Source organism: Quercus robur, chromosome 2 (genome assembly GCF_932294415.1).
Source record: "Quercus robur chromosome 2, dhQueRobu3.1, whole genome shotgun sequence".
In the NCBI taxonomy this organism is placed as follows: Eukaryota; Viridiplantae; Streptophyta; class Magnoliopsida; order Fagales; family Fagaceae; genus Quercus; species Quercus robur.
This window is the reverse complement of record NC_065535.1, coordinates 2,645,263-2,656,432: the sequence shown is the minus strand read 5'-3', so window position 1 is coordinate 2,656,432 and position 11,170 is coordinate 2,645,263. Positions and strand designations below refer to the sequence as shown.

The following is an 11,170-nucleotide window of genomic DNA, read 5'->3' as shown; positions in this document are numbered from 1 at the left end:
TTTAGACATATGTCATCATTTAATTGGGTATAGTGAAATATATGCACTCAACCTAAACCATTATTTTACTATTTCAGTCTCTTACGTTTGTTTATCTTTTCATATTTGTTATGTCGTTGATTTCCATCAGTAATGTTTGCCCCTTCATTTTTTACTATTTCTTGAAATATTAGTTCTAGAAGGTTACGGAATGTAATAATTTCATATATATATATATATATATATATATATAGTAAACAATCTTGTAAAAGCTTACAAACTGATTTATCACTAATTATAAAAAGACAATTCAGATATTTAGTTTTATATATATATATATATATATATATATATATATATATATATATATATTTTAACTCAGTTACAATGTAATTGAAATTTATTACTATATCATTAGGGCTGTCAATGCTCGACCTAACTCGCGAACACGACACGAACCCGACATGAATTTTTTCGGGTTAGAGTTGGACCTTAATGGGTTTAGGTCATAAACAGGTTGATCCGAAAGCGATACGATAAGAAACGTGTCATAAGCAGGTCAACCCGCGTAACCCGTAATAGACACGTTTGACACGTCAATTTATTTGTGTCAACCCAAAATGACCCACTTAACACAACCCGTTTAATTTGTATGACAAATAAATATTTATCTTATTTTAGATTTGTTAAATACCTTTTATATCCAACATATATTTTAAATTTAAAAAGAAAAGTAAGTAATTACAAAAACTAACAAGGGATATAATTGAAAATTGAAACTTTACAAATCCTAGATCTCTAAACCCTAAAAACCCTAAATCTCTGAACCTTCTTATAAATATCTTTTTCTTTTTTCTTTTTTTTTTTTTTAAATTTCAGCCATACTATTCACTTTACTATCTTATTGTTTCACGCCCAATTCTTAAACTCAAAGTCTCAAACCAGTTATTGCTCTCTCTCTCTCTCTCTCTCTCTCTCTCTCTCTCTCTCTCTCTCTCTCTCTCTCATGTGTTTATTTTTTCTACATAATACTTTTGTTCTATAAACTTTGAACCCATGTGCCGTTATTAATATATGAGATATATTAATTGTTGATTAAGGCCATGGTTGTAGCTTTTGTCTTGTGCCGTGTGTTTTTTTTCTTTTTCTTTTTTGTATTAGTGTTGGACACCATATGCATATCTTGCAAGTGGGTTTATTGAGATAGTTTATAAACTAGATCTAATGGGTATTGTTTTTAAAGATTACAAGAATGTGGGTTGAAAACTTGAAGTGTATACGTTGTTTTTGGGATGTAAAAAAAATTATTTCTAGATAAATGTTATATTTAATATTATGCAGGTTGAAATGGGTTGTGTTACATTCGTGTCAACCCAACACGACTCATTTATTAAGTGTGTCAAATGGGTTGGGTCAGGTCGACTCGCCTTATTGACAGGTCGAGTTAGAGTTGAAGGATCATGACACGATTATTAAATGGGTTGGGTTAGGGTTAAGCCATTTAGTCGAATACCCTTACCATGACACGACACTACCCAACACGCTAATCCGAACTGACACTCCTATATATCATTTTATAAGTTTTATGTAGTAAAATTTGTAGTATTTTTAGCATTTTCTTATATATAATCACTAGTTTATATATGTAGGGTCATAATTTGGGATCCAAGTCCAAAATATATGGAGCCTTGGTCCAGTGAGTCCAATACAATTAATTTGTAGAGAATGGGTTGGAAACTCGGGCCTTAGTGAATCAAACTAGCAACCAACATGTGTAAGTGATAAAGAGGGAAAAATAACATCAATTTACTAGGGAGAATTATTCTCAGATTTTGTCCGAGGAGGAGGTTGATTCTTCATCCTCTATCCCCTCTCTCTTTGTTCCCCTTCCTTCTATTTTATACTATCTTCCTCCCCATCTCCATCGTCCACGTGTAGATTTAGATTTATGGTGCTAATACTTGTCCCATCAGCCCCTCCCCAAAGTTGTTGGGAGTGGTTGAAAAGGCTGGAAAATAGGGTTTAGTTAGTTACAAAACACTTAATGCATTGGTAGCAACTTTCTCTTAGATATTTCCATGCCTCTCTTTGTCCTTTTCTTTCTTAATACTTACCCTTTTTCGCGGAGTGGTTTGATGCGTTCCCTTTCTCCTCGACCTGGCTTGTCCGTGGAGGAGTTCTTCCTTGGACTGAGCCCCTTGGCCCAACATATACATTGGCATGGGCTTCTCGGTTTATCACCCCCACAATATATATATATATATATATATATATATATATATATCAAATGGTAACTTTTTGTTAATTCCTCAATAATATAATGAATAAAGTTTGTAATTACATTTTTGTTCCATGTTTAAAAGTTTACGCATTGAATTTTAAATAAAATTTGCAAAATTTTTAACATCACTAATACTGATTTGTTGAATTCTCATGAATTAAACTAACTTGAAGTTCACAAGACAAGAACTTTCATTATTGGTCTATATATATCTTTTTTAACTTACGGATTATATTTGTTAAAAGGTGAGGCAATCAATGGTTTTAAGAAAATAAATTGTCTTATTAAAAAAATTTATTGTTTATTTGTTAAAATGTGAGATAAAGCATGACTTTTTTTTTTTTTTTTAAATTTTATGGCAGATAAAGCAAGACTTTTAATTGGGAGCGATAAAGGTAATGATGTGGGATTTCCACTAGATAAAAAAGGTTTATTACTATAACACCATTTCCGCGGGAAAATAGTTAAATTTGAAAGAATTACAAACCTACTTCACAAATGAGTTTATCTAATATAGAGAGAGAGAAAAAAAATTGCAAGTTTCAACAATATCTCAACTTCAATTAAAATGATTGTGGTACCCAGTGTCCACTATCTAGTATCTACTAATTCGATATATTAAAATTATAAAATAAAAAATAAAAAATTGCACAGTAATGAGAATAAGATCCACTAAAAAAGTAAAAATGCCAAACAAATTAATTTGGAATGGCTTTTGGCTTTGTATATTGACCATAAGAGAGCCCATGAGCACTTTATTTATTTTTTTTTTTATTTTTTTTATTTAAATAATGATGGGTGGCAATATGTGACACTTGCAAGCACGAACACTCTATTTTTTTTTTTTTTTTTAAGGAAAAAAAAATAAACCTAGTAATAAAACAACGGCAAATTTTTGCATATGCCAAAAGGCAAAATGTACCAACATGGGCACATGGCTTTCAAATGAAAATTCGTTCCTATAACCTTTGTTTTTTTAAGTGCCATATGGCATTACATATTGATTTACTGTACAAACTTGCCTTATCTTGAACCATTGCCACTGTATTAAAAGGGAATTTGATGGAATACTACTTGCGGGGGCCATTTAATTAGGAGGTACTGTTAAGGCTGTACTAATTGGGTCTATGGCCCAATCCGAAGACATTGGATCATCCGAGGATGTTCAGATGAAATTATAAAGAGAAGAGTAGAGATAATAAGAGATAAGTCCAATGAATGTCCGAGGAGAAAAGCCATCTCGGTATCTAGTGTTCGAGGTCAGTAAAAGTGTCATATCATCATGGACCTTCTTCAACGTTACATCACAAATAAGGGTTGGACATTGGACAAGGGGTAGGAAAAGGAAAAGGGCAAACAAATATCTTCAAAGGCTACTACCTCTACATTAAATGCCTCTCAACAAACTTTCTAACCGCATTAATGTGGAAGTGATGCCTGAACAGTGATCCAGCAGTCTTATAGCTACTGGTTGATGGTTCTGGGGGTTGCTGGATGGGATAGGAAGGAGATCCTCGAATCTAACCTACACGTGTGTGGTAAGGATGATACCAAGATTGTAATATATAACATGGGAAGATGTACTAAAAAGGGAGGATCGGAAAAATCAAGGAATTTGAGAAGAAGACTGCGAACTCTTGTATAATCTTTTTGTTTAACAAGTACAATATGATATAAACTCCTCGAGTCACTCTGAGGACAGATTTTCTCATCTTACGTGTGTCTAACAGTCTTAGATTACCAAATTTAATCGTTTTTCTTCTGGAGTAGATTTAGTTCTTTCATCCACGTTCTACAAATTTATTGTTTGGGCCGCTTGGGTTAGAACCCAATACTATTTTGGGTCCAATCCAATTTCAGTCCTTAAACTACTATTATTATATTCTTTCTCGATTCTCTTTATGCCCTTAGCCTTTTAGAATTTGTCATTTCCAAATTTCAATTGAGTTTTAATACTCTGCAAATTGCAATTACTTATCAATTATTTTACAAATAAAGTTAAATGGTTTGTGTGGGGTCCAATAATTGATGGGCCAGGCCCACTTGCTGATGAAGGGTCTAGAGGCCTAAGCCGAAAAAAGGTCATGGCCCGAGTTCAAGAATAGTATGGCCCAATTGGCCCGGAGAAGCAGCCGAGGACAGTGCAGTCCTCGGCTGACCCAAGAACAAGGGCAGAAAGGTAAAGGGACGTGCTTGAAGGGAAATCTAAAATATCTAAGAAAGGCTTCCTTTGCCATCTTCCCCTTGCATATCTCTGCGCCTAACAGAGCCTTATCCATTAACTTTCTCAACAACTCTCAACGACTTAGGTCTGGGACTGATGGGACAAGCATCAGTCTTGAAGAGGTCGACCCTACACGTGGACGAAGGAAATTGAACGCATGCGAGTATAAAAGAAAAAATATGTAACCTAAAAAAGAGGCCGCTAGAGTCCCACGGAAAGAAAAAAGGGCTTCAGAGGCGAATACACCTGAATCATGTATAAATTTCTTAACAAAAACCACCGCCGGGTAAACATGACTTAGCCTTTCGACCTCACTCTCTACAAATGATATTGTATGGGCCCATTCACGTCCTGACCCATCCACTATTATGGTTCATTTCGGAACGTGACCCTACAGTTTGGTTAATAGGTGCCCTGAGAGAATTTGTTAATGAATCAATATATGAAAGTTTTGATATTAATTTTATAAGAAATAAACAAAAAAATTATCAAAAAAATTAATTACTTTTTTTGTTTTTCATAAAAATTTTCTATAAATATTTCACAAACTAATATTCTTAGAATATCCGTTAACTTTTACAAAACTAAAATGTTACCTGTGGATATGTTAACCCCTTTTTTTCAAGACAATTTATGTGATAAGCTCAAAACAAACCGGCCCAACAATACTATAGCATAATGTGCCTCAAGGCCTAAACAAAGAAAGTTGGACACCATGCCCTTTAAGATTGCGAACAGACCCAACCCATACGGCAAATTCCGTTTGGAAAATTGGGGATTTGGTTTGGACTTTGGAGGACGAGGGGATTTTTCTTCATCTATTTTTTGGGATCAATGGTCATATCATAAGTGCAAGTGAGCTTGGGAGCGCTTGCAAAACCTATGAGCCCATGGATTGTGCTTTGTGCACCCCTTCATCAAAAGCTCAATGTGTCTCAAATGTCTGCTATTTCACCATTAATGTCAACTCTCGTTATCTTACAAATTCAATAGTTTTGAAAAGGTGTTAATTCTTCCATTACAACAAACCAAACAGGATTAAGTTAACCAAATTACCGTGGCCATTATGAAAGCAAAGTATATTGTTTCCCCCAAATCCCATTGCTCAAAGCTTAAAATCCATTTATTAAAGCTAGCCCCCACTTCTTGTTAAAGGGTTCTTCCAAAAAAAATAAAATAAAATTTGAAGCATTAATAAGTTTATCTCCTACCCCTCAAACAATAGTTAATCTCTCACAATATAATATATTTGCATGTCACATTTCATAAATGTTAGAATGAGTTTTCACTTTTTATTGTGTCTAGTAGCACGAAAGAATATTAATCTAAAACCTCTTGTTAGTCAAATACTGATAAATAAATTCAAGCTTGTTTAACAAGAAAGTGAACAAAATTTGAATATGTAATGAATTTTTTGAATTTCATTCATATTTGAAAATTAAATAAAATAAACTAATATTAAGCTTTTAATAATTGAGTTGTTACTATCATAAATTTGAAACTAATTTTTAATAAAAGTATTTATTTAATATCACCAAAATTTAAAACTTAATAATATTTTTTTATATAAATAAACAAAATCTAAAACTTAATATATTAGAGAATATATCAGAAGTTCATAAAATAACTAAAATTTTAAATTTCAACTAATGAGTAATGTCATTGTAAAAAAAAAAAAAAAAATTGCTAAACCAATAAAATTGACAATATATATACACATATATAGTGATTTTTTAACTTATAAATTATATCTTCTTCTCAAAAAAAAAAAAAAAAAAATAATAATAATAATACTACAAAATTTGTGAGGATAAATTGGCTGAAAATAGCTCTTTCTTTCTCTCCTCAAGACTCAAAGTCCAGTCCAACCCTGAACAGAGACAAAAACCATGGGTATGGGCGGGACGACCTTACAGACCCTGAAGCTCGCTTCAATCCCTTCGTTCTCTTCTTCGCGCTTCGTTTTCAAACCACTTCCCAAAACCCTAACCTTCTTAGCTCCTTCCCGCCATGGCCGTACACAGAGACCTGCATTTCCACCCCTCGCCAGAGCTCTCTCAGCCGCACCGGCAGTCCAAACCGCTCCAGATGAAACCGGTGATTCACATTTTGCGCTATTCTTTGAGTTCCAACTTTCTTTCTTTCTTTTTTTTAATTTAAATTTTTGGTTTTTGATTTTGGTGATGATTGATGAAGCTGTGAAGCCTCAGTGGAAAGCAGCAATAGACTTCAAGTGGATAAGGGAGAACAAAGAAGCAGTAGCTTTAAACATAGAGAAGAGGAACTCCAATGCTAATTTGGAAACTGTGCTTCAACTGTATGACAAAATGACCCATCTTCAAAAGGTTGTAATTTTGTACTCTCTTATTTATGCTAATAACCACAATCAAACTTTGTGCATTGCTTTTCTGTTTGAGTTTCGGAAAATTCAATTTCATATTGACAATTCACTAGTTGTTAGTATGTGTGTCAATTTGTGTGTGTACGTATATGTAAGTCTTTTCATTGATTAAGTTACACGCGCACCCAATGGGTCTTGGATGAAGGCTATTGTATGAAGGCTGTTAGTAGAGAAAAAAAAAAACAAAAAAGCATGGGGGAGAATCTTATGATGAGAACTTTTTTGGGTAAAGTTTAGGTGTAGTTCATTTGGCATTGTATCGTGCATTCTAATCTAAGTATTTGAATCTAATTTGGGAACTTATGGTGGACCTATGGTACACATAAAGAACTGTACTTTAAGTTTTGCCTTATAAAAAAAAAAAAAAAATTCTCTGGCTTTAGAAGATGTCAGCTTGATGTGAAATATATTTTGAAGTACAAATGGGCAGTGCTTTGAGCAATAAAATGCAAAGGTTCTTTGTTTAGATTACATCTAAAAATAAAATATGGTGTAAAAACAGAGAGCAAATTGTTTTCTTCTCAATTTTTGAGCTAATTGTCACTCACAGATAGCAGGAAGTTGAGCGGCTTCGTGGGGAAAGGAATGTGGTGGCAAACAAGATGAAAGGAAAATTGGAACCAGCTGAGCGTCAAAGACTCATAGAAGAAGGTATATGGTGGGAATATTATATTATGCATGTATCATCGCCCTGATTTTGAAATGTGTTTCTCATACTGCTTTTATTTATATATTTAGGAAAGAATCTGAAGGAAGGGCTTGTCACCTTGGAAGAAGACCTTCTTAAACTTACTGATGAGCTTCAGCAGGAAGCTCAGTGTATACCAAATATGACTCATCCGGATGTTCCAATTGGAGGGGAGGAGTCTTCGGTGATAAGAAAGATGGTACCTTCTTTTTTTTGAGTCATTGTCTGTCTGACAAGGGATGCATGTTGTAGTCCAGGTTTATACAGCTTTCTTTTCAATTTTCTATGTGCTTTTGTAGGTAGGTAGCCCGTGCAAATTCAGCTTCCCTGTCAAGGATCACCTTCAACTTGGAAAAGAACTTGATCTTTTAGATTTCGATGCTGCTGCAGAGGTACTCTTTCTGTTTAATCTAAGGTATTAAAAGCGTCCCTTAGTTTCTCCATACAGGGTTTGTATCATAACTTTTAAGGGTTTTCTAGTAGTAGGGTAGAGGTCTACATATCTGGAAGTTGTGTTTGTTATGTAATCTAACAGGTTGATAAATCTGCAATACTTGGATATTCAGAAGATTTTACTCATAATTTAGGTTTCTTCTGTCAAATCTAGAATTTTGAATTCCAAATAACTAGATTTGGTAACTTTTAACTCGAACTCAACAATTGACTGGTTTTCTTTCTAATGGGTATCCATTTTTTTTCTGGTCGTGCATATAGGTCAGCGGATCAAAATTCTACTACCTGAAGAATGAAGCAGTTATGTTAGAGATGGGCCTCATTAACTGGACACTCTCGGAAGTCATGAAGAAAGGCTTCACACCTTTGACAACTCCAGAGATTGTAAGGTCATCTGTTGTTGAAAAATGTGGTTTTCAGCCTCGTGGAGCAAATACCCAGGTTTTTGAAATTCTTGCTTTTTATTTCTCTCCTCCAGATATGAAAATGCTGCCATAGTGTGTAGGAAAGGACATTATGTTCACTGTAATTGATGTATAGATTTGCTAATAATCTTGTTAAGCACGTATCAGGTTTATTCTATTGAGGGTAGTGACCAGTGCCTTATCGGCACTGCAGAGATTCCAGTGGGGGGAATTCATATGGATTCTATTGTTGCTGAGTCATTGTTACCATTGAAGTATGTGGCATTTTCCCATTGCTTCCGAACCGAAGCAGGTGCTGCAGGCACAGCAACAAGGTAAATTATTAGTGTCATCCTTTTTTCTTCTATGATTAGCTACCTTTCACCATTTCCAATACACTTAAATAATGGTTCTACCAAATCATATAACGCTAATTCCTCAATCAAATGCAACTTTCCCGGCAATGATATGATAATTTAGTTGTTTCATAAAATTTTGAGCACATGGCACTTGTACCATTTGAGATTGAAATATGATCTCATATTTTAGTTAATATTCCTTACTAATCGCATCACACTGGTTTGTTCAACGTGCTGCTTCTATTATAGATCCTTGAGTATTCAAATATGCTGGCATGAAAAGTATGATTATGTTTTTACCTTTTCTTCCATCCAATGCTGAAGAGATAGGCTTTACATGAAACGTGAACATCAAATCATGTCAATAAGAATGCCTGGTTTTTCAACTGTAGAATCGGGTGTCGTCTTGGTGTGGCAGCTACTGCCCTTCTGCATGACAAACATGCATTCTATGTCTGAATCTCTTGAGAAGGCATCAGGTTTAGGTGACCATGATAATTTCTTATGAAGGCATCAGGGTTTGTTTACTGTAGAACAAAATTTAACATTGGAAAACTTTGAATGACTAAACAAAAGACGTGTTCCACAATAAGTATATATGACATAGAGATTTGGCCTGTTAGTTAACTATGTCATCAAATAAACTTGTAATTTTTAGTGAGTCTCGTGTAAGTCCAAAATCATTTATTATCCTGATTTGTGCTTGAAAATATACTACCTTGGCTCCTTACTGTGGTAAGTCATGTAACCATAAATGCATGCATGTGACCACTATAGTGCTTGGGAAACACTATTGGTGGTCTTTGCTCGGGTACAAGTTGTTCACGTTATGATTGCTATTAGTCTTGTTTGTCTAGTTTAAACCTGTGGCAGTAAATAAACTTCATGCATATTATGATAAAATGGGTGGAAATACTGCGCAGGGGTCTTTATCGAGTCCACCAATTCAGCAAGGTGGAGATGTTTGTCTTATGTCAACCAGAAGAAAGTGAATTCTACCATGAGGAGCTCATTAAAATTGAAGAAGACCTCTTCTCATCACTTGGATTGCATTATAAGTGAGGACTTTCCTCAGCCTTTTATTGAGTTGTGTGCTGGTTGTTGTTCTAGTGATGTTAATCTTGAGTTTCTTGGCAGAACCTTGGATATGGCTTCAGGGGATTTAGGTGCACCAGCGTATCGTAAATTTGATGTGGAGGCGTGGATGCCTGGTTTAGAACGATTTGGCGAGGTATTTCTATGGGATTTACTCCCTCTCTCTCTCTCTCAAAAGGGCTACTCTTGGTTATACATGGGCACAAATTTTGCTTTCAAAATGTCATTGCTTCTTGAGATATGCAAGAATGTAAAGTTGTCTATTCAAACAAGGGTACCATTATATTAGCCAGTCATGAAATATTAAACCCCATTTGTAAATATTTTGAACAGATATCAAGTGCATCAAATTGTACAGACTATCAAAGTCGTCGACTGGGGATCCGATATCGTCCATCAGAACCATCATCAACTAATTCTAAAAAGGGTAAAGGAAGCCTTCCTCCACCAAAGTTTGTTCACACACTAAATGCGACTGCCTGTGCAATACCACGGATGATTGTTTGCTTGCTTGAGAATTACCAGCAAGAAGATGGCTCTGTTATTATTCCCGAGCCATTGAGGCCCTTCATGGGTGGGCTTCAGATTATAGCTCCTAAATCCAGATAGGCTGAAGGAACAGTTATTTTTTTATTATGATGTATTATAGTTGCGGCATCTCGCTTTACTGATAAATTTTATGAGTTAAACAAATGTAGGCAGTAAAAAAGGGGGAAAAAGAAAATGGTAAAGAAATGCTTCTTATCTGAGCTTGGCAACTTGGAGGCAGCTAACTGCATTTGGTTTAGCTTTTTTTTGCATGTTTATTTTATTTGGTTATGTAGCCTCACTTTATTGGGCATAACTGTATGCCCACCATTTTTTCATTTCCTCATTTTCGATTTTGGAAAGTTTGCTTCATACAAAAACTATTTGTTGCATAATGCATGAGTTTACTTGTAGTTGTAGTCATGAATTATTGGGAGACCTGCTTTATGAATGTATAGCTTATCATGACTAGTGCTTACAGAAATATTCATTATTATTGAAGGTGAGTTTTCAGGATATCTTGTTGGGCCCCAAATAGCAATCAAACCATGGGTGCTGGTTTGACGATGAGGCTATAGCAAACGAACTCGACCTGGCCTACGGCAGAAATATGTGTGATGGTTTAGTTTACTTGTCATGGTTGTTGTGAATCATTGGTAAATTGTTCCTGGGAAGTGGTCATGACTAAAGCTGGCAGAGTCTTGATTGTTGAATGAGGATTTCACGTTAAACCCCAGCAAGAAATATTGAACAAAATT

The 11,170-nt window shown here is 34.8% G+C and overlaps 1 protein-coding gene across 2 annotated transcripts; it reads left to right on the top strand.

The window, feature by feature from the left end:
- The first annotated feature begins 6,312 nt into the window (after positions 1-6,312).
- On the top strand, positions 6,313-10,863 carry LOC126709366 (serine--tRNA ligase, chloroplastic/mitochondrial). Of its 2 annotated transcripts, XM_050409581.1 has the most exons (10): positions 6,313-6,581; positions 6,681-6,829; positions 7,443-7,536; positions 7,624-7,772; positions 7,873-7,965; positions 8,288-8,467; positions 8,599-8,765; positions 9,713-9,847; positions 9,927-10,020; positions 10,218-10,863. In XM_050409581.1, the coding sequence occupies exons 1-10, from the start codon at positions 6,374-6,376 to the stop codon at positions 10,491-10,493; spliced, it is 1,545 nt and encodes a 514-aa protein (XP_050265538.1). In that variant the 5' UTR covers positions 6,313-6,373; the 3' UTR covers positions 10,494-10,863. The 2 variants fall into 2 exon arrangements, with proteins under 2 accessions (XP_050265538.1, XP_050265545.1); XM_050409588.1 differs by lacking the exon at positions 6,313-6,581 and having other exon boundaries at positions 7,436-7,536.
- The last annotated feature ends 307 nt before the right edge of the window (positions 10,864-11,170 follow it).

Coding starts and splice junctions, on each gene's coding strand:
- LOC126709366 (XM_050409581.1), top strand. CDS start 6,374: ATGGGTATGGGCGGGACGACCTTACAGACCCTGAAGCTCGCTTCAATC. Junction 7,537..7,623: donor TCAAAGACTCATAGAAGAAG/GTATATGGTGGG, acceptor TTATATATTTAG/GAAAGAATCTGAAGGAAGGG. Junction 7,773..7,872: donor CTTCGGTGATAAGAAAGATG/GTACCTTCTTTT, acceptor GTGCTTTTGTAG/GTAGGTAGCCCGTGCAAATT.